Source organism: Crocodylus siamensis, chromosome 4 (genome assembly GCF_052110815.1).
Source record: "Crocodylus siamensis isolate JL-2025a chromosome 4, ASM5211081v1, whole genome shotgun sequence".
Taxonomy (NCBI): domain Eukaryota; kingdom Metazoa; phylum Chordata; order Crocodylia; family Crocodylidae; genus Crocodylus; species Crocodylus siamensis.
Genome location: NC_143398.1, coordinates 15893396 through 15917007, shown reverse-complemented (window position 1 = coordinate 15917007; position 23612 = coordinate 15893396). Strand labels below are relative to the sequence as shown.

At 42.2% G+C, this 23612-nt stretch overlaps 1 protein-coding gene across 5 annotated transcripts in view; it reads right to left on the bottom strand.

The window, feature by feature from the left end:
• The window catches only part of SEMA3D (semaphorin 3D), a 208760-nt gene that overhangs the window by 11203 nt on the left and 173945 nt on the right, over nucleotides 1-23612 (bottom strand). For all 5 annotated transcript variants that reach the window (XM_090041869.1, XM_090041868.1, XM_090041870.1 and 2 more), the window contains 6 exons: nucleotides 20566-20788; nucleotides 15687-15775; nucleotides 13876-13917; nucleotides 12005-12162; nucleotides 9616-9680; nucleotides 7533-7672 (listed from right to left, as the gene is read on the bottom strand). In XM_090041869.1, the coding sequence (XP_089897995.1) occupies nucleotides 7533-7672; nucleotides 9616-9680; nucleotides 12005-12162; nucleotides 13876-13917; nucleotides 15687-15775; nucleotides 20566-20788 (717 nt within the window). The remainder of the gene's footprint in view (nucleotides 1-7532; nucleotides 7673-9615; nucleotides 9681-12004; nucleotides 12163-13875; nucleotides 13918-15686; nucleotides 15776-20565; nucleotides 20789-23612) is intronic.

Below are 23612 nucleotides of genomic sequence, written 5' to 3'. Positions count from 1 at the left end.
CTGGAGACTGGCAGAGGGCCAGGCGCACTGCACCTCCTACACCATTCACATTTCCAGCATGCTGCCTATGCCTGTCCAAAGATGCCACAGTGGGGCTCAGCTCATTGTCAGGTAAAAGAAGGAGCAGCATTGTGGAGGCCCTTGAGCAAACTAGAATTAAGAAACACCTGCTGAGTCACTGAGTCCATCACACCACTAATTATTACTTATTTACTAGTTGCACGGTAGCAATCCCACTCGTTTGGACTGTGTCTAGTTTTAATATGCTAGACAATGGGGCTCCAATGGTTCTTCTTGAGCAGTTATATCCCAAACTAACACACCCCCTCATCTGGCAGTGTCCCTCGATCCCAACCCATCAGTGTTTCTATTTTTAATTAATAGGCTTCTTATTGAACATCCTGTATAAATCGTGATTATTGATTTACAGTGACTGTCACCTCCTACTTTTCTGTGGCTTCATTGTTCATTCTTTTCTTATCCTCTGACAGGATGAAATTATGGCTCTGATTTAACACATATTGAGCAACACTTCATTACTGTTTTCCCCCAAGCCTCCGCCTCCCCCCCCACTTTTTTTGGTATCCTGTTTATGTTGTTTTACCTAGAGGTTCAGAGCTCTTCCTGCCTTTCCTCTCTATTCCACCCCCCCAACAGGATTTTGGAGTTTCATAAACACCTGGCATTTCATTATTTTGGTAATAGATCTTTAACCTTTCCCTTGAATACTTAATTTGTTCGTTGGTTCTTGACCTGCAGACATAGAACTTGTTTTAATGAAAACCTGAGTTTAGTGAAAAGTCTAGTTAGGTACGAGACGTCATTTTATTCTTGTTAAATGTGTCTTCATTTTTTATCCATTTTAAACCATAGTTCTGATGGCCTATTAATCGTTGATCGAAATTTTTAGCACTTCAGCAGCATAGAGGCCCCAATTCACAAGCAATTATTTCAAGTTAAACTTACATTGTTTCTTTGAATTCAAGACAAAATTATGAGCCACAGAAATTAAGCATGTGATAAATGTTTGTCCAGTTATGTTTTCTGATAACATGCACTGCTTTGATTCAGTTTACAAACAGCATATACATTGCAACCTTCACCTTCTCGGTGAAGTGGAAGTCGTTTGAAAATACTGTATGTATTCTTTCAGCAATTTTTAAAACGATTTTTGATCCTTGACTAAAGCACTACAAAAATTTGCTTTGCTGAAGACGCAATGAATAAATGGTGCAGTGCACTTGAGATACAAAGGGTCTTTGGAAAAGAAAGAAGATGTCCCTTTATGTTAATAACCTGATTTTGACAGCTGGAATTGAGCGATGGGGAAAAAATAGGCATAAGATGGAAAATAACCATAGATTTGAAAGTGCCATCAGGTTAGGTCAGTGCCTTTTGTCCTTTGTTAATGATGTGTTTAGATAGCTCCCTCATTACAAATAATTCACATGTCAGCTCTTTCACAGTTAAAACATTGCACCTGTCTCTGAGAAGAAAGTGGCTTCAAAGCTTGCCTTCCCTCATTAATCAACATATGAGAAAGCACTAGTGGTAAAGCTAGGCTTGACCATGTGTTAGAGTGCAACCTCCAAATAAAAGCAGACTAGAAAAAAGGAAAACAAGGACCATTCCATGAGAATACCTATTGGTTTTCATTACCAAGTGTGTTCTTCAACATCCAATTGCAAATAAAGATTGTTTTTATTACAAGCCATTTCATTACTGTTACATTGGAAAATTAGCCTGAGTAACTCAAAAACTTGAGATCCCTTTTTTTAACAGCCTATTTCTGAATGTACTAAAATGCAAACGTAAAAACTGAAGGAAATGCTGGGGACATAATGACATTCTGGAGAGACACGAGTCTCACAGTACAGTGAAGGAGAACCTAACTTCCCATTAGAAGGCTAATTTCAAATCCTCAGCACAACCTTATTCAGCTCAAAGCAATCTTTCTGTGTGCTATATTCTAGATATATATTCTAGATATATTCTAGGATATTTTCTTTTTAGGAAATAATGACTTTCCTAATTTTAAAAATAATACTCTCATTTAAAGACTTCAAGGAATTGGGTTTTTTTTTTAAAGGTAGAAAAAAAAGTCCAGTGAGTAGCATAATGAAAGAATAATTTGGCATAGTGCTGAAAAGGTTAAAATTTATAAGCAGTAAGATAACATCAAGTTTCCCCAAGAGAGCACAACAGGACACTAATTTATGAATATACGATGGAAAGCAAATTGGCTTCCTCTTCAATTGAGCTCAGAAGAAAGTGGCTGGCTGGCTACCTGATATTACAATTTTTTCATCTGTGCTCTGCAATGTCCGTTTCAGTCTGGCCCATGGTTTCTTGGGTCCTTTATAAAACTCATCTTGGGACTTCCCTTCTTAAACTACTTATCTTAGACATGGTAGAGTTTTATTAAACCTGCCCTCCGTAAGGCATATGGACTACATTCACAAGGGGGGCATAAGCTTCATGTTGCGATGCCTAAATCTTGGGCGTGCTGCCACTGGATGGGATTCACAGCACAATGATAGGTGCCTGGCTCTCTACGGCCATGGTAAAATTAAGCACCTAACAATGATTTTTATAAAATCCAGCCTGTTGACTGAGAGATGCTTAAGCCAGCCAAGCAGAAATCCTGAAGAGACTGCTGCACCCGTAACCCTGTGTCAGAATGGGGGTGGGTGGAAATATGTCATTGGGAATCACAATTATGAACCCTCTCCCAGAGTTAGATGCTTAAGCCAAGCAAAAAAGAGTCAAGAATATGCCTTAGGAGCTAGAGTCCTCACCTGGGATGTGGGAAACCCACTTTAATTAGCTTCTTGGGCTTAGAGGGCTTGAATCTGCATCTTGTAGTTTTCAAGGGAGTGTCCTACCCTCCAGGCTGTTGGATATTTTAGGGTAAGCTCTCTCAGTTGTTCCTTTTGAAACTGTTACACTTTCCATAAATAGTAATTTATTGAGATTGGAAACAAGTGCACATCCCAGGGAACTCCCCTAATTAGTGGGATACAGAGCCAGTCTCTACCTTTCTTCCCCCTCCCTTATCCCAAGGCTTAAGTGTTTTTGCCTAGTGGCAAAAATTTAGGCAGCCCAAGGACTTCACCGTTGGAAGTTGCAACACTGAGAAAAATTACATGTTTTCAGGGTTAGGCAGAGATTTTGAGGATTTTAATTTTAAATGTAGATGTATAAAATGGCAGTTAGCTGCCTGAGTACACCTTGTGGATCTAGCTTGTGATCATCACCAAAATGTCCTGCTTAAATTACATTTCTTTCTTACTCTGCTCTCATTTGACTTTTAGGCTATTCCATTAGTCATCACCACAAAAAGGTCTTGTCTAAAAACTTGCAACCAAAGAAAATAGGTTCTTTCTACACAAAAAAGTATCAGCCCAGAAAACCAATGGAAACCTATGCCTCACTCACCAACCCACTACCAAAAATGCAAGTGACATCACTGTATTATATAAAGTCCACTCCTTCAATTCTGACCATGGGGAAAAAATGCCTGCTTATCCCTGACATGGTGACTGGTTAAATATCGGGTATTCCAGTAGGGTTCAGCACCTTACCCTGATGAGGACTCCGTAATGTGCCCTAGCTATTCAGAAAGTTCACTTTCATTCCTAACACCATGTTCATGGAAGAAGAAAAGGAAGAGTTAAAGCACGATCAACGCATACTCAGTCATTTCAGAACATATGGCTTGCTATGTTCCCTGGAAGGGCACATGACAGACCGGCAAACCGATGGTCAAAGGAGACTGTGGGTCAGGGCGAGCCTGAAGCAGGAGGTCTAATATTTCTAAAAGTCATAGGGAGCCAATGCTAATGGCTTTGTAGGGAACCCTGGGTGTGCTTTTTCCGGTCCTGACACTTATTATGTACATAACATAACACACTGGAATTTAAAAAGAAATAAACATCTGAGCCAAAGCTGCAGGAAACGTCAGCGCATTAAGCTTTATGGACAAATGACGTACGTGCTTTTTTCTTTATTAATTCAATTCATAGAAAAGCTCTCCCACAAGTAGGTGACTAGCTTCCAAATACGGGAATAAACATGCTCAATTACGTGAGCAAGACAAAATACAAAAGCACTAGATAACTGACTTATGACCTTAGAACAGCTCCGTACTGCAGGGAAACATATTCCCAGTACCAGCAGAATGACCTGGTGACAGCTCCTCTCCCCCAGGAGATCCTGTCCCCCTCCCACAGGCTGTTCTGACTGGAAGTAGGACTCCGAACCATGACCTTAAAGGTGAAATGCAGGAGACATCCTGCTGGGCCTAATGCTTCCCATCTAGTCTGGATTTTGCCCTTTCCCTCCCCTCAGGAAACTGTATTGCATGTCACAGACAATGCGTAACTCTCTATTTGTACAAGGAGGATCTGCTGAAACATAACTGCTACAGCACTGGAACTAAAAGTCCGTAACTTAAGTTCCAGGTGCATGGAGCCATTTGCAAAGCCTGGTATTGTCATCACAATAAGTTATACCTTTAAGGCATGGACTAAAATAATGGTTAGTGTTATCTGAGGAATCTGATGCAGGAAGGAGAGAAAAATGTATAATTGTTACAGGGAAAAAAGGGTGGGAAGGGATTAGCTAAGCAAAGATCAAACTACTTGTTAAATATGACTGCTCAATTTCTTTTGTATGTGGTATTTCGGTCAAACTAAAGGATGTTGAAAAAACCTCATTTTAATATTAGGGTTTTCTAGAGAGGCCTCTGTTTTGTATAATACTACATAAAATATATGATCAATATATGTACGTGATATGTATTGCATTAGGCTGGAGATTAGGAGGAACCTTTGGACTATGAGGGTGGTCAAACATTGGAACGGGCTACCTAGACAAACTGGAATCTCTATGAAGGCAACTTTTCAAATGTGGGTGAAGGCATAACAGGGCAGGTTGGTGCCCGGAGCAGCAGCAGCTTCTGGGTGCCAATGCCGACAATGTGGCCAGCTGGCAGGAACAGCAGCTGTTCCTTTTCTTCCCCTTGCTCCCGCCAAGTTGTTACCCAGGGCTGCTATTGAACATGGGCATCTAGAGATCCCATAAATAAAGAAATAAATAAGAAATGGCCAGATGTGCCATTGTATTTCCTTTAAGAACGTTGGTTAGGGGTATAGTTGTGAAAGTTTTGGGTTTTTTTTAATAACAATTCTGGCTCACATTTGCTTCCATTTAAATTTTCAATATAGGAAAACTTAGTCATCTGCTTAAATCCCTTTGAAAGGATAGTACTTAAGCACGTGGTTAAAGTATCTGCTTAACAGTCTGCATGTACTGAGGCGACTAGCATATATTGAAGCGTGTTCCTGAAGTGCTCCCTGTAAAGCATCCAGTCTGTGGTATTGGAGAGTTGAACAAGTAGGGCAAGAATTACCAAGTGTGCTGTGGTGATGCACACAGATCTTCAACGCTCTGTATAAACCACAGAGCATTCAACACGGGCACTTTGGGATCATTCTCCAGAGATTTCAGCAAGCTTGCAGACCAGAATACCACAATCATTTTAAAGTATTTGATCATGAGGGATATCAAAGATGGTATTTTAAACCAGCAGGCAGTTGTCTATGGCATGAAGCCTGAGGAGTGAGAAGTGCTAGATCTAGAATTACTCTAATTAAACATTCATTCTCAGTGATGAACTCCACTACACTAAAATAACACTGGAATAAACAGAGGTGGGTACAACAAAAGTACTCCATGCTAGGCTAGATCCTGAACCACTTGCATAGAAAGACAGGTTTTATGGCTCCCGTAATGATCTTTAATGATCAGATGAGCTGATCCTTTTCCCTTCCCTTTCCCTGCCACTGCAATTCTGATTGCTACAGAGGCTGGATATAAAGGCTGGAAAAGGGTAATGACTTTTAAAGACAAAGCTGTGAAGACTCCTAATGTCTGAATGAACCCAATCTGTTGACTTTCAGGGCAAAAGGTATGCACGCATGTGCACACAACACACCCCTTTCCTTCTTTTTATTTGCTGTGAGAGGACTCATTTTGAGTCCTCTCAACTTACAGAATTGAAGGTAGAAACATGAGCTTTCCAGACTGGTTTCAGACTGGGGACCATACTCCCACAGGAGCTATACACCACTGTGAACCTCATCACCATCACACTAACAATAACTTGCACTGCTTTGACCTGCCTTCTCTAACATACACAGAGCAGCATGGCCATAAGAAACCCTTCTCCCTCACCCCCAGTTTCAATGCAAAATCCTTCCACTATCACATGCAATTCCCCACATGCAATTTCTCTTCCCTGGTGAGAGGTGGAGAGAAAGAACAACCTGTGAATGCTGGAGGCACCTTATTTACTCAATTTAAGATGACCCTGAATATAAGACAACCCCCTAGTAATTAGATTCTATACTTGGAAAATTTATAAATGTGTTCCAATTTTCCATGTATAGAATCTAATTATCCAGGGGCCATCTTTAATCCATCCCCCCACTGCTGCAGTGGGGCAGGGAATGGGAGCAGCAGGTGGTGTGGGGAAGTCAAGTAGCTTGAGCCCTGCTTGGGCCTAGCCCCCTGCCATTTCTGCTCCCTGTCTGCCCCCCTGCAGGCTCAGGTCCCCCCTTCCCCCTCTGCTCCTCTTCCTGCCTCTCCCCCATGCCTCTGCTTGCCTTTCCCTCCCCCAGCCTCTGCCCCACTTCCCCACCATTACTTCTTTTCTCAATGCCAGAGGTCCCACCCCTGTTCTAGCCCGGGGCACTGAACACAGCCCCAGCCCAGCCCCTGTAGCAGCCATGCACTGCATGCCACTGCTACAGGCTGGGCTCAGTGCACGGAGCCTGCTGGCACGGAGCAAAGGGAAGGGGAAGGGGAAAATGTGGGGAAGAGGCCACAGAGAGGAGAGGGAAGTGGAGGAAGGCAAGACAGCAGCTCTGGTCCTGACCATGACCCTGGGTACAGGCTGAAGCCTGCCCTCGCCCTCCCCCATCACCCTCACAGGCAATTCTAAGATGAGGGGCTTCCCCCCAGATTAAATGGAAGGAGAACCTTGTCCTAGAATCAATTACATTTGGTAAGTCAAAATGTTTAACATGCTGCTGGAAGGTCCTCAGATGCCTCCAATTCTACGGTGAACAGAAGATCAGGAAAAAAAATAAAGCCAGAAGATTCTCAATATGGTTTTTGCTGTTGAGCTGTTCCAAGAGTTAAGTTCTGAGCAAAAAGGTGCTACCAGAGAAGTCTGGCGTTAAAAAATAAATAAAAAAGGCTCCCCAGGAGTAGTTTTAGAGCACTCCTCTTTAATGGAATAAGTATATAAATCAAAATAAATAAATAAAATAAATCTGCCTGTGGCAGACTGTAAATGGCCTCTCTCTTCCCCTCTCCATGGTGCAAATGGTGATACCAGAATGCTATGTGATACCCAAGTTGAGGCAAGGAAAAGTAAAAACATCTACTAATCCCAATAACTCCTGCCGTTGAATACTAGGCTGAATTCTCCATAGAGGAAACTTGCCTTGATGACTATAACTTACCTCTTCTCGATGTTCTTCTCCAGAGCGTTGAATATACCACCTAATAGAGGCTTGCTGGGACTTAGGAATACATTCCAGAAAAGTTGAATTAAATTCAATGCCAAAAACCACCTTTTCATCAGCAGTTTCATGACTAATGCCTGGAAAGCAAACATGGTACAGAAGATTAACCCTGACCTGATTTTTAAAGCAATGGGAAAATAGACTGATTCAGAACAGATGCTATAGGAGCAACTGAATTATAAAAAAAAGCAAAAGGAAACTTAACTTTTAGCTTAAAATATAACTGCTAGGATTTAGAGATGGCTGCTAACTTTTCTCCTGTGCAACTGGCTTTTAAAGACGTTCATAAAACCTGCCTCACTAACTTGCACAATTTTACACAAACATTGTGACTGTTGGTGAATTCAAGACTGCACCTACTCTTTCCCTCTGAAAATGGGAATGGGCCCTTTGTCAGTAAAAAAAGAGACAACAACAGAAAGGCAGCAGCTGTGCAGAAGTTTATCGTGCCCTGACCTGTTAGGGGCTAGTTTAGGCTCCTGAACACTTCTACAGCAGCATCAGGTTGACATTAAAATATATTCAACACAAAACTAACAGTGGTTTCTGGGACACAAGGATACACCAGATAAGGCACTGAACTGTATGTGAAGAGACTTGCTGTGTGACCTACCTCTCTCTGTCTGTCCTTCTCTTCCCAACCTTGCCCATCTTACTTGTGCAGACTGTAAGATCTTCAAGCACAAATCACCTCTGATGCTATGTTGGTCCAATGCATACAAGATTGAGGCCTCAATCTTAACAGCGTCTCATACCATAACAGCATGTTTATTTATTCTGAATAATATTAATATGCCAGGGGCTGGGATATTAGCTTAAGACCATGCAAGTCTGGATAATCCCTAGCTAGTTGCTTAAGCTGGCTCTGTTTTATTTTTGCTGCCATATCAAGGCTTTCAAGTCCATATTCTGTAAGAAGTCTTAGATTTGTTCAGTTAAAACAATCCCTTTGGTACATCATCTCCCATCCAGAGAAACACAACACCATCACTGTGTTGAAGGCAAGGATGAAATTGTGGCCGCCTTGAAATCATCTGGAGCTTTGTCATTCATTTCAATGAAACCAGGATTCTGCCCTGACTTTTTAATGATGTCCGCTGTGGGTATGTCTAGCCAGTGCTTCACAGACCGTGCAGCAGACTGATCCAGGGGCAAGCAGGCCTGATCTTTGCCATGACTCGAGCTGACTTTGGTGGCTGGTTTCCGGTGCTGGTTACCAGAGATCAATTAAAAGCAGTGGTGTGTACAAAATCCAAAGTGAAGCTCAACAATACAATAAATGGTGTTTTGACTGGATGGTTCCCTTTAATAACTGAATGTAAAAGCCCCAGACAAACCAAAACTCCACTTTGAATGCTTTTCATTTATTTTATGCTGCCACAAAAATTGCAGCGTAACCGCAGGATTTAGTACTGACAGTGCACGCTGTAAGTGAACCGCTGTCCTTGCCAAAAGTGTGAGCCAGACACTTCGGCAGCCAAAAGAGGGGGGTTTCTCGACAGGGGTGGGTGTAGGTCCATGTTAATAACAGGAGTGTTTAGGTAGCTGCAGAGAGGGGGAAACGGGAGGGTTTGGCAGCTGGAGCCGAGGTTTGGGACTTCTGTCAAGTGCGTGTAGGGAGGCGGGGAGGAAGAAGGAGTATTTCCTGTTTCCTCCTTTGGGGTTTCTTGCTTGGTTTTCCCCTTTACCGGAATACTCTGCAAGGGAGTGGCAGTGCTTGCATATACTCATGGCGAGGTGAAAGTGCATGTGTCCTCAGCCATATTATCCCCCTCTATAAGTTTCTGCTGGTGTCTCTCTCCTGTGGGATGTATAAGTGAGTCTGTTTTATTTTTTCCTTCCAAGTTCCCTTGACTCGGAGAGTTTAACTGCTGAACAAGGGCTATACGTAGAGTAAATGTTTAGGGATTGTAATTGCATAAGCATTAACTGCCCAGATCTCTCCTGAGACCTAATTCCACAAGTGTTTGCAAACAGACAGATAGCACACACTGTTACAAAGAGAAGGGCAAGTACTTACTGTCTTCCACATCCCAACACTGGGCAACTGGGTCTCCATATTTGACATCTTGCCTCCTAGCTCTCCTATGGGAAGAGCATGAAAATTTGTAACACTTCATACATAATTGCTGGAATTCAGCAACAAACTACAGAGGAGCTCAGCAGATGTGAGACCGCAGTGCTCCCACCCTATTGCTGGCAATTACAACCCTAACTAAAACCAGCCTCGCCCTCAGAGCGGCATGTGGCCAGGAGAGATTTGTAAAATAGGCATAAAAAGACAGGCCTGTGATTTAAGGAAACCACTGTGAAGAGGGAGATCTACCTAGAACAGGCCGAGAGCAATCTAGGGGTAGAGAGAATGGCTAAATCTGCATTACAAGCTCTGTCAGATCCAATGGCAGGTCTTAAGGCTGATTATCTTTGGTCAGAACACTCAGTGTGCCATATCATGAAAAGGTTCAGCAGACCACATTCCTACTCAGTTCAACACTGTGTACTGTTGACTAGAGAATCAACCACAACATAAGCAAAGGGGAAAATTTATGGTTTGCTTTGAATCTTAATATGTTCTAGCCAGGAGCCAGAAAGTATGGCTATGGGAGCTTTATGTACAGATGAACAGAGTAAGGGCCTCAGTCAGAATTCATGGTTTCTTTACTATTCTTAAATGCTTATGGAGCTTTAAACAAATTATTTACCTCTTTGTGACTCAGGCTAGCTTTTGTTAAAATCCTACTGATCATACTTGGCTTTCTACAGTATTTCAGCTGCAGGCTACATGTATTGTTTTAATTTTTCAGAATTGGGAATTTGAGACACAGAGAGGATGCTATGTCCTCAAGGTCATACGGTATCTCAGATAGGAGTACAACTTTACAAAAGTGCAAAGCATAAGTAGGCTCTTGATGTAATGAGTTCATCATAGAAAGAGATTAGATATGCTGGAAGAACACCATGCCAAATAACTAGATTGAACTGAAGGAAACAAGTGATGAGTAACTACCCTATAGGAGGAGGCACAAGGCCACTCACCAAGTCCTCCTCCTTCAGCCTTGCTCTCACAAAACAATGGTACATAGACAGACACAACACTGGCCTTGATGTCAAAGACTACTGATACAAGCGGTAACGGCGCAACTGTTAATTCTGCATGATTCGATGGAGAGGAAAATGTAGCAAAACCACTGCAACTTCAACAGGGTCAAAGTTAGGACTACTTAGTTCACTTATATCACTCGAAAAGGATGCAGGTGCTACAGCTGACACATGCTACCAAGTAGCAGCTCTCCCTCCACTTTAGAGCAGTTAAAAGGTAAATTTGTCCGTGCTGTTGACTTGTCCATCAATCTGAGGATCTTTTTAAATGAATGAACCCTCATTCCCCATATTCTCATCCACAGAAATAAGAACAGGATTGCCGTCCACAAGCTGCCTGGGTGATTAACTTTTTACTGACCCTTAACAGTTTTCTCTTCTCCTTTATGTTTCTCTGAATTTGCTCTAGTTTGCTTTGGCTTAAAGCAAAATGTATAAAGTTCCTTGACGTGTGACACAATGACCCATGACTCATTTACTACAATAGCTTGTGCAATTGTTTAGGCCCTAGTCCTGAAATCTCTAGGCAAGAAAAATTCTCATTCAGCTGTCTATAAGAACTTCAGCCTTGGACCTTATTGTGAGTGTTTCCTGTAGGATCATCTAAAGGAGAAGGAAGAGGTCCAGTACGAGTGACTCCAAGAATTTGGGCATTCCAAGAGGGGCATCTAACGCCACATCAGAAATTCGGCCAGCCTTGTAGAGGGGTACAGTAGACACCCCCTCTGTGCTGGCTCAGTTCTGCTAGCTGGTGGTTAGGATAAGTTCACATCCCAACTCCTTTTTCTTTGGGGAAGCAAATGCAGTCACCAGCAGCCAGCACGGCACCTACATAACCATAACGCAGCTCCCTGTCTCCCTCTGGTTGTTGACCTGCATAGAGTGATTACTGAATGATGATGTCCTTGGGCTACGATTTCTGGGCCATTTAGCTTAAAGCAGGCACATTATGCCTTGCATTAAACTCCACATGAGTTTGGCTTCAGTGCATGAACAGAAGTGCACAAAGCTGTCTGCATAACTCCCTTTGTACACTTATATAAAACCAGCTACAATCTGTATCTCAAAGAATTTCGCATCTAAAACAATGAATTGGTTACACTAGTTGCAGTTCCACCATTATAACTTCACATGATTAAATGCTGCAGTATCCTCTAAGCTCTCCCAGCAGAAATAGAATACCCGGCCAAAGTTATGTCTTCATTTTAGTTAAATGACACGTTATGAACATGCAAAAGTGCTCCCATTGCTTTCAATGAAAAATATATGAATGGGCGGATATTTCATAGAAACGCTGGCCATTTTCTTACCTTTTAGAAGTGGGTGCATATCTGGAACATGAGTTTCCATCCCAAGCGCAGTATGGGTCTCTGGCCAGGCAGCAGTCTGCACAAGCCTTCCCATATGTGTGACATCTGTGCAATGAGAGCTGAACCAATCCATCTCTGGAACCAATGTACAATTGTTGCTGCAAAGTAGGCAAAGCAAATGAATTAAGAGCAACTTTTAAGCAATTCTTTTAAATGTTCCTTGCTTCAATACCATAGTTGCTGGTTTTCAACTTTGCCCCAGATTTTACAGAATGAAGGAGAATTCCTCATTCAGTGTAAAATGTTTCTCAGGACACTCCATGCACTGGCAAGTTTCCATCAATTTCAGAAAACATGATGGTAGAAAGAGGGTTATGGTACAAAAAGGACAATAACTGTTGATATAAGTGGACAGTATCCAAAATTAGCAGCAAGTCCCATAGAGAGCAACTTGTCTTTTAATAATTTGATAAAGAAGAAGGATGGTTTTGATGTTAATACATCAGATTAATAATCAGGACGTTTGGGTTAATTTGTGCAAATAATATTACTGTGTTTCATGGTGTATATGTTGAGTTTTAAAGTCCAATTTTTTATTCTTAAAATTCAAACTTGACTTATACACCGTGTCAGTGTGCCCTGAAAGCAGAATCAGGCTCAGTGCTCAGCTGGCATGGCCTAGGCAGTGTTGCTCACAGGGGTTGGGGGCATGCCAGCTGAGTACCGAGACTGGAGATGCTTGCAGGGCATGAGGATGGGGACAGGGCTAAGCTCGGCACTTGGCTGGCATGGCCCCATACCTGCAAGCAGGGCTGCCTGGGCTGAGCCAGCCAAGCACTGAGCGTGGTCTTGTCCGTTGTGAGCAGCACTGTTGAGCACTGCACCCGGTTGCGTCTGCCAAGCACCAAGCCCAGCACTGCTTGCAGGGGAGGGGGCTGGGCTCAATGCTCAGCAGATCCACTTGCAGCAGGCAGGGCCAGGCTCGGTGCTCAGTGGATGTAGCCCCATCCCCTGTGAGCAGCACCATGCTTGGTGCTTGGCTGGCACAAAACTACTCACAGGGGATGGGGCCACGCCAGCCGAGTGCTGAGCCCATCCCTATCCAGTGCAAGTGGTGCTGACGTATGCATGCCCCAGTGTCAGCCCGCAATGAGGGTGCCCAGCCCATAGTGCAGCGGCTGGTATAACTTGACCCCATATTTCTGATCCAAAAGTTTAGGTTGACTTATACACTGGATCTATGAAATTCCTAACTTTTTGGATCAGAAAAATGGGGTCAACTTATACACCATGTCGACTTATACACCATGAAATATGGTATGGCTTTGTGCCTCAGCTCCCGTATGTAAAATGGTGATAATATGTCCTTTCTCCCCCTTCCTTGCATGACCTGCCTATATAGACTATAAGCACAAAGCACATGGACTCTCTCTCAACGTATGTAAAGAACTTAACCCACCGAGGACCTGATCTCAATGAAATCTCGTGACTATTATGGCCAATAAGAAAATGAAGATAATTTCTAGTTAGGCTGATAAATTATACTGAGCCAAACTTTTATGGTGTCTGTGTACATATCAACTTCATTCGCAAAACCCAAATGCATTTGGCTAAAGATTTTGTTTCCATGAATAAATTACCAGTTTGGGAACACAAACTACTGTTTGCAGGCAAATGTGAACTGTGCAAGCAAACTAGGTTTCATATATATATATATATTATATATATTATGTATATATATTTCCCATATACAGCTACTGTTGACAAATGTCTTAAAAGCACAGGCAATAGATGTCACCTGCAAAACAACAAGCTAGACACTCAGAAAAACCTAAACTTACTATTGTTAATTAAACAAAGTGGCAAATTACCTGCTTCAGGGAAATCTCCATAGTTGAGATAACTGATGGATGCTGAAAAATGAATATATAAGTGTCAGTAAAGCTATTTATTTATGCTTATTTCTATCACAGCTAAGAAGAAAAAAGATCTGAACATCTCTGTGACAATATAATAAATAAAACTACAAATCAACTTAGTTTAGGTAAGTATGGAAAAAAAAGATCAGAAATAATCAAATCCCTGGCCCCCAAAATATACATGGGTAAATAGTCCCTGTTATTTCCAAGCAAATTGTTTTTTATTCATACAGATTGCACTTAACCCTGTTGGGGAAGAGCGGGGGGCGGTGGGGGGGCAGCATTGGGCCTATGTATCAACTTAAGTTCCTATTACGCACTTTTCTAAAGGCCTAAATGAGACTTGAGGGATACAAGCTGCTCTTCTGCATCCAATGAATTTTGCTTCTATTGAAGTCAGGGAAAGCTTTGACAATTCCTATTCTCCTGTATCACCTAACATCTAATAGAATAAGATATGTCTAAGCCTATTGTTTAATTTTGATTGCCTGGGGAGGGTGGGAGAGGGGAGAAAGAATGGTTCGCAGCCATCCTTCCTTCTTCAATTTTCTGTATTTTCTTAAAGAATATAGAGATAACATTTCTGTAGTGGAGGGAAGTCTGCTAAGCAGAGAAAAACCCCCAAACCTTTGGTATTAAATATGATATGGCACATTTGCCCTTGACGTTACGTTTTAAGAATGCAGCAAATTGGTGCACGTACTGAACCTCCTGATTACTTGGCAGCTCATCGAGCAATCTTGGTATTTTCAAACTGATATTTATAATTGGTGTCCATAGCAGCAGAAAGATGACATGGAGAACCTTTAAATCAAGAATGTTCTCATCATATAGATGAGGCATCCAAAGGCATGCGAGTGATTTACTCTGTAAACGTATTTTTACAGTGTGTGCTGGGTGAATTTGTGTTGCCCCATTTCAAACTTGCTCAATTATTTTGGGGTAAAAACTTTGATTAATATCCTCATACTTGCGAGTTTTCACTACAGCTAGGAAAGGGAACAAAGACAAAGATGAGGTGGTAGGGAGAGAGCAGAACAGAAATGAGAAACATAAGAGTAGGGGAACCTCACAGAATAACAGGGAAACTGAGAGAGACTGAAAAAAGAAAAAAAAGAATAAGAAAGAAACAATTAAATCCAAAAATCAACTGACTGAAGACGTTATGTTCTCCGCTACACTGGTGTAAATCCAGAACACCTCTATCTCCAATTAGCTCTATTAATCAGCTTTTGTTTTGGTGTAACAGTGAGCAAAATTTGGCTCAGTGTAAAACTATTAATATGGAATCCATGTACATAAATTAGCTCAATTTTCTTCTAAGAATCTACCAGGACTGTTAAATGCTCAAAACTCATGAACTAACGTCTACCCACCAATCACGAGATTTTACACACACACACATGCACACACAGACACACACTAAGCTCTTTGTTTTTATTCATCTCCTGCTTTATGATACTTCAGGGTTCATATTTTCAAGTTCTTTCTCCATAAACACAATCACCTGAAAGCCGTTGTAAAAAGAAATCAGGCGACTCCAGAAGCTATTGGCGTTGAGACAACGCCAAAAATCAGTGAGTCACAATTAAACTTACAAAATCAGACTGGTTTTGGTTGAATCACTTTGAAAAGCCAAGGGACTTAAAATGAAATATAACATCCATTTGGAACCTAAACTAGTATTAATAAGCAAATAGTCTGACAGGCTGAAATTAAGGATATTATACTCTGGCCCTATTTAAACGGCTGTTAAAGTTTACCTTGAATATTTGCAGCTCTTCCAGGACTACTTCCTCCTTTGCCCACTTCTCCTTGGTAATACTTACAACTTTGAGAACTGTCCCTAGATCTGAAAAAAAATGTAATAATGTAGCGTAAAACTAGTGGTATTTTTTGGTATTTAAGCCTTTCACTCTTTTGGACTGCCTTCATATCAATTCTTCTTCACAAATGTTTTCTTTCTAAAGAGGAAAAAAGAAACTCAGACCATAGATCATGTTCCACATATCCAGGACTTTGCTCTCAAAAAGGCTGTCTTAGGAATGTGCATGGTCCTCATTAACCTAGTATATGACAACCTCAATATTTAGTGTATTTATCATAACAGAACACCTGTGAGGGAATCTAGGTTATTTTCCTTACTTTATAATGGGGAACTGAAGCACAGGGAGTCTCACCATCTTGCCCAAGGTCACATTCAGGAAGCCTGTAATGGAGCTGGAATTGAACAAGTCTATCAAGCCTTTGGCTACTGGACCATCCTTCTTCAAACATAGTATTGATCAAAGCTTAAAGTCCTACGGTGTTTTGCTGACTGGGGGCTTAACGACTACATAACCAACATACAGTATATGATGTGTCTGAAACACAAGCACAAGTACCTTTAAAATAAATATAGACAGTTGTTTAAGATCTCAAATCTTGATGTACTCAAGTGCATACCCTTCAATCTGTTGAGGTGCAGAGATGGGAGGTGAAGGTAGCTCTCTCACCAGTTCTGCCACTGACTGTAACTTGGAGTTTTTGTGACTTAGGTGTTCACCTTGGTAGGAATTGCAGCCCATATCAAACTTCACAGGAAGTGGGGGGGCGGGTTATACTTGAAAATCACTTTTGAGAATTGGGTTTAATTCTGTCCTGTAATTCTGCAGATGGGATGTCAGTTCTTGGGGGGGTGGGGGGGGGTGTCCTATGAACATGAAGGATTTTTAGTTTTGGTGGCTGAAACATGTCGTGCATAGAGCGCGGGGGGGTCAACTTAAAACAAACCTTTGTTTAAACAGCAGGTACATTTGAAATATGTTGTTTCAAAATGAAAAGTTGGTACTTATTTCATGTAAAAACATTGCAACAGAAACATTTACTCTAGTTGATTTTTTTCAGCTAAAACTTTTTGCTCCATTCACCTTGAACCACAGATAATTTCAGTTGATCTGAAACTTCAGTTTCTCTTGAATTTACTAATTACCAACATTTTTTCACATAGTTCTTGTCAACATTGGGTTATCTCACATTGCCTTAACAAAAAGGTATTAAAAACTAGTGAAGGGACAGGGCCTATGCATGTGGGATATACAAGTGATGGGAAAGATAAGTCCATCCAGTGATAAATACTTCATGTAGTATTGCAAAGAGAGAGGATGCATTTGAAAGTAAAGAATTATTTCAGGGTTCTTGGTTTTCCAAATTGCAGAAGATGGCATTACTGACACAAAGTTCAGATAACATCGCTGCCTTCCTGTTAATAATTTCAGCACAATTAGCAAAGGATGTGGAGATACAACAGGCTGATGTTACAAAATATGTACATAATGGGAAGCATTTCTAAATTCTCCACTAGTGCTGAATGCATTCAAGCATATTTTAAGCTTCAAATCTACTGCTGACCAAAACCTTCTGAGTAATTGGCGCATTTTTATATAATCTTTGAAATATTATCTTTCACTCTGATTTTCCACAGGACAAATTTAAAATATAAAATGGAATAAAAACATATGCTTGGAAAAAAAGGCTAAATAACAAGACTGCAGCTAATAATTTTTTTTTTCTGTTCAAATGAGGACTGCCACCTAGTGGCTGCTTGCTCACTACCTAATTTGAAATCTTTACAATACAGAAAAAATATATTGAAGAATTAGGGGCCTGTAATATATAGTAATAGCTAACCTGATGGGAGAGTAACTGTCGATCTCTTAATAACTTTATTTTTTAAGAGAAGCTATAATACTGGCAAATAGCAAAAACCTGAGGTCAACTTCTAGACTAAACTGAAATGATAGCGGAGATATGCTTGGCCTCAAATTTACCTTTTTTGAATGTGTGCTAAAATTTTTGTTTTAATATCTTTCTGGCATTTTCAACCTGCTAACAGATGTGTGCATGCATAGGTTTCAGCTGTAGCAAAACCATGTGAAGCTTAAGGCTTTTGCTATTTTTTGAAAGTGTTGTGATTACTTTCTTCTTTTGATTCCTATCAAAAAGACTTTGTTCAGTGAAGATCTTCCATGTTCTAAGGTAGGGCTTTTTATATCCAATGTGTAACATGACAATACACTGCAATAAAGTCCTTTCTTGCGATAAAATCCAGCACACTTTATCTTGCTCTCACAGAAGACACTTCATGATATTTTTTTTAATGAAATCAGTTCTTAGGGGAGGGAGCAAATTGATCGCTCTGTAGAGCAAAGCATTCCACCAGATGTTCTGTTTTGTTGCCCATGATACCAGAGCTGAGACCAGGAGAGTGGTGGTGGATGGGTCATTTTTGACCTGGAGGGACGTGGGCAGTGGGGTCCCTCAGAGCTCGGTCCTCGGACCTGCGCTGTTCAACATCTTCATCAGCGACTTGGACGAGGGGGTGAAAAGCACCTTGTTCAAGTTCACAGATGACACTAAGATGCGGGGGGATGTGGGCACACTAGAGGGGAGGAATAGGCTGCAATTGGACCTAGACAGGTTACAGGGGTGGGCGGATGAGAATAGGATGGGATTCAACACCGACAAGTGCAAGGTGCTGCACCTGGGGAGGAAGAACCAGCACCATACCTACAGGCTGGGGAACTCCCTTCTCGTCAGTGCAGAGGAAGAAAAGGATCTTGGAGTCATCACTGCTGCCAAAATGAACATGGGCCGGCAGTGTGGGGACACGGTCAGGAAGGCCAACCGTACCTTGTCATGCATCCACAGATGCATCTCGAGCAGGTCCAAGGAGGTGATCCTCCCCCTCTATGTGGCACTGGTCAGGCCGCAGCTGGAGTACTGCGTCCAGTTCTGGGTACTGCACTTTAGAAGGGATGTCGACAACATGGAGAGGGTCCAGAGGAGGCCACTCGCATGATCAGGGGGCATCAAGGCAGGCCCTACGAGGGGAGGCTACTGGACCTGAACCTGTTCAGTGTCCACAAGACAAGGGGATCTGGTGGCCATCTGTAAACTTATCAGGGGAACCAGCAGGTACTGGGGTAGTCCCTGTTCCCCTGAGCACTACCAGGAGTAACAACGAATAACGGTCACAAGCTGGCAGAGGGTAGATTCAGACTAGATATCAGGAGGCGCTACTTCACGGTCAGGATGGCTAGGATCTGGAACCAACTTCCAAGGGAAGTGGTGCTAGCTCCTACTCTGGGGGGTCTTCAAAAGGAGGCTAGATAATCACCTAACCGGTGTCATTTGACCTCCGCATTCTTTGCTGCCCATGGCAGGGGATCAGACTTGATGATCTGCGCAGGTCCCTTCCAACCCTAGAAACTATGAAACAGCTTTAAAAGTTTTTTCTATATACCTTGAGATAGCAGGTACAGCTCGTGATCACTGCAATGCTGGGGTGAATGGAGCGAACCCGGGTCTGTAGGGGAGTGCCTGGGCCCCTCCCTATGCCCCCCCAGCCTGGCAATCAGCTGCAGTGGGACCCCCAGGTACCCCCCAGATCCAGGAGGCATGAGTTGCCCCTCCAGCATGCTCCCTGGTGGACCCAGAAGTGTTTTTGGTCCACTTCTGGGTCTTCTGGTGAGCATGCTGGAGAGCCCCCCATGCTTCTGTGGGATGCTCCATCTGCCTCAGCACTGCAGCAATCCCAAGCCCCTGCTACCCAGAGGTATGTAGAAAAAAACATTAAAAACGTCTTTATGTCCAAATCATCCCACATTGATTTGGAGAGATTAAAGGGTCACCTGATTTGATTCAGATTTGGAGATTCAGCCACTGAATCAGGCCAAATGCCCACTGAATCTAATCAGGGACCAAAGCTCCACATAGCCCTAGTAGGCAATGTAACCCCCTTGGCTATCTCCCAAGAGCATCCCCATGCTGTCTCAGAAAAGCCTGAGGATGGCATTGGGGTTTGCATTTGGGACCTATCTAAGTTCTCTCTAGTGCCAAACTTCTTGGGATTGGGCCTATGCAGGCCAGGAATGACTGGTTGGGCCTTGCTTTTTTGGTGGCAATCCCAGGCTTAGCAGAAAGCTAGTACTGGCCTTAGTCAAGGGTCATGGGGCCAGGACAGCAGCCAAGTAAAAAACCTAGCTCTATAATTCAGTGCATTTACTGGGAGTACAGAGTTCAGGTTTAAGGTCCATTCTGTCAGAATTATTTATCTGTAATATAAAATGCATGGAAAGGCCTGGCAGCCAAACTGAAAGTGGCTGGTCCTCTTGCTGTGTGAGAACCACGCTCTGCAAATTATTACTGAATCATGTCCTTCTGGGGATGTTGGTACTACTCCTCCTTGACCCTGGATCCTAGTGGGGAGAAGGTAGGACCTAGGCACCTGGCTGCTCAGACTGGGAACTTCAGAGCACGCATACGATGTAGAGACCAAGGGAGCTTGGAAAGTTCCTAGGATGTTTAAGGTGCCTCCAGGGTTAGAGAGTTGCTGACTTGGGGGGATAGGTGTGGTCTGAATTGTTGATTTGTTGTAGAAAATGGACTTAGATTCCTAAAGCCTGCCTGCATCCCATTTTAAGCACCTATTGTCCTCTTCTCGATGTGACCCATGTGGCAATGATGAAGGGGTTAATTCAGATCCCAGTGAAACTAATGGAAAAATTCTAACGAAAAATGTCTTAAATGGTCTTCTTCATCCTTTTTAACTGTTCAGCATCATTGCCCATGCAGAAATATGACAAGAGTGCTCTCATATACCTGTTCCGAGGAATATAACATCATATTGACCGTCTTCTGCCATAACATGATCCACCACGATCTGTGTCAGCCGGTAGTCGACGTTGATCCTCGTAAATACAGGTCCTCCGGTCACCGGGTAAACTGACTTGTACATCAGTGGATGACGTCTGATAAAACTAATGACGTCATCTGGAAAATCTCGGGTAGATTTTATAAGTGGGTCATAGGTTTTGCTTGGACACTGAACAAAACAGAGAGAACAAGGAGAGGATATTAGGAAAGAATATAGATTAATCTGCAGGATTCGCTTGCAGGTTAGAAATGTTTTAAATGAAAAAATCACCTGGCTAACTGGAAGCAGAGTTTGACATACAATATTCTGTCCAACTTTCACTGAACTCTGTTCAGTCCTTCGCAAAAACAGGCCACTTATTCAAGTGCCTAACTGTGGCATTAGGATGCAACCTTTTATTTTTTTTTTTCTAATCATCCTGGATACTGTGATTTTATTTAGTATATCTCTAAACAAACACAACAATGCACATAATAGTTGCTATAAAATCAGGATTGTCTGGTTGTAAAGCCAGATTCCCAGAGGTCAGGTGATTTTGGCCTTTTACTGGGAAAAAACCTCCAATTGGTTTTCTAGTGTAAAGAAGTACTTTCAACATCCAACAACTCTGTATTTTGTTCTATGTATCCCTTCTCTTCTCCTATGAACTGCTCTTGGGCTGCTAAAACTGACTTAAATTTTATTTATTCCATCCCACTCATTTACAGGGTGTATCTACACGGGATGCCCACTGCGCAGTTGTTACTTCACAGTCATTTAGTACTTGCATGACCAAGTACTAAATGCCCGTGTAGTAACTGGCATTACTGCGCAGTAGCATCCTGGCATGGCTGCCTGGGGATGCTGACTGTGCAGTAGCTCGTTACTACTGTGGAACAGCTCATTACTACTAGGCAGTAGCATCGCATTGCATCACGGTTCATGCCCAGCAATGCTACTGTGTAGTAGTAATGAGCTACTGTGCAGCAAGCATCTCATTAGATGTAGCCACAGAGTTATAAATCATATTTTTTGTCCAACTCTCTCTCTCACATACACACATGCACACGGTGTAATTGTTGCTGATGATTTTCCCCCCACACACTAGCAATCCTCTCTCAGGAAGAACTTCAACTGAGTTCAGTGAGAGCTCTGAGTGCCAGCCACTTGCTGGAATTGCATAATAAGGGATAGCAGCATATGTTAGCAATTAGTAATAGGGGTCTATCTAGTAGGCATTTTGCCTCATTGCAAAACTTTTTTAATGAAACTAATTTAAAGCTACCTCTTTGCCTCTAGTTTAAAGTTACTTTAGTAAATACATGCTAAAACCATTACTGGAAGTGTCCTGTTCTCTTCTCCATCTGAACAGAGCATGAGGTCAGGTCATACGGTTGTACGGTTGTATCACTATCACTAAGCACGGTGTTCAGGAATGCTGTACTGTAATTGTACATGTCAGCAGGATGCATGTCGTTCATGACACATTTTAAAATTCTTTCCAACAGGCTTTAGGATAATCAAGAGTGCACAGTCTTCAGCCATAAATGATCAAGTAACACGAGGAAGAAAAATCTCCAAAATGTCTGACTTTCATTATTGTTGTAACTCTTACCAGTGTTAAAAGTAGAAGTTCGGGGGGGGGGGGGGGGGGGAAATCTGTTTTAAACAAGTGCTCAGTCCAGAGCAGTCTCAATTCCCACAGAAGTCAGGAAAAGCCACAGTGATCACCCAGTCTCACTATTAATCTGGAAGCAAGACACTGCTGCTCCCGGGGAAGGCAAGTGTCTGCTGAATGCTAGATCTTCCTCAGTGTGAGATAGGCTCTGTAGAAGAGTCCCCCTCGCCTAGGGAAGGCCTATTACTTTAGATATTGGAAAAGTGAATAAGTATCTGGACTACATAGAGGGGGGAAGAAAAACTTTTGTTGTTTGCCTCTAAACTTTTGTTGTTTATCTCTACATTTTAAGATTCATATATACATCAGCACCCCCGTTCATTTGATACAGTCAGCAAATCCCATGCACACCCAATTTTTCAACAGTAAGTCTACAGTGCCCTCTGGTGACTATCAATGAAAGCTCCTAGATACTGTATCCTCAACACAAATACAAGAGGCACTGCCTTTCAGTGTTTCGCAGGTATCCCAAACTGCTTAATTTCTCAGGTTCACAACCTACCCTGATCTATGCATAACAAAGGTGAGCAAAATAAAGCAGAGAAGCCCCTGAGCTTGGGTGGGAGAGGGCTGAACAGAAGCATACTCCACGCTGCCCAAAGGCTACAGATGCCCTACTGCTCTATTTCATCAAGTTCGGGGGTCTCCAGCACTGGGGGAGTGTTGCCAAAATGTAACAAGAGCAATTCTGTTGCCATCTGCTCCCCAACCAATGGTGCATTACCACTGCTGGAACCTTATGAGAAAAAATAGCTTAACCCTGTTCCCTTTGTTATGTTTTTGCTACGAGACAAAAGACTGCTCTAATTTCTTCTTCTTATGTATCATAGGAAGTTTAAAGAAACCTCAAGAGGCCATCTAATTCAACCCTCTGCTTAAGGCAGGAACCCCCTGCTCAAGGGGGATTATGGTAGGAGTTAGGTAATTACAGAAAGTAATTCCGCTGTCTTTTAACTTTCTCTTTTATGAACTGAATGGAGATCCTTTTGGCTCTCAGTGTAAGGCAGGTTCCGGGAACTTTTCTCTAAATTGCTTCTAATTTTTCAGACATCCTTTCTTAAAATTTAAACACCAGATCTGTTTCAAAGATATAGCCATTCCTATCCACCCACATAGCTAAAAAAACCTCTCTTCAGGCTCTTATCTCCTGGCTCAGTTATAGAAACATCTTTTTATTGTCTCGAGAAATGCAGCTTTGCCCTGCTTACAGTCATTCACAATATAGCTGCAAAGATCATTTTCCTAGTCTGCTGGCTGGACCACATCATCTCTGTTTTTGCTTCTCTTTACTGGTTTTCCCTTCTCCCTTGCAGAAAACACAAGCTACTTGACTTA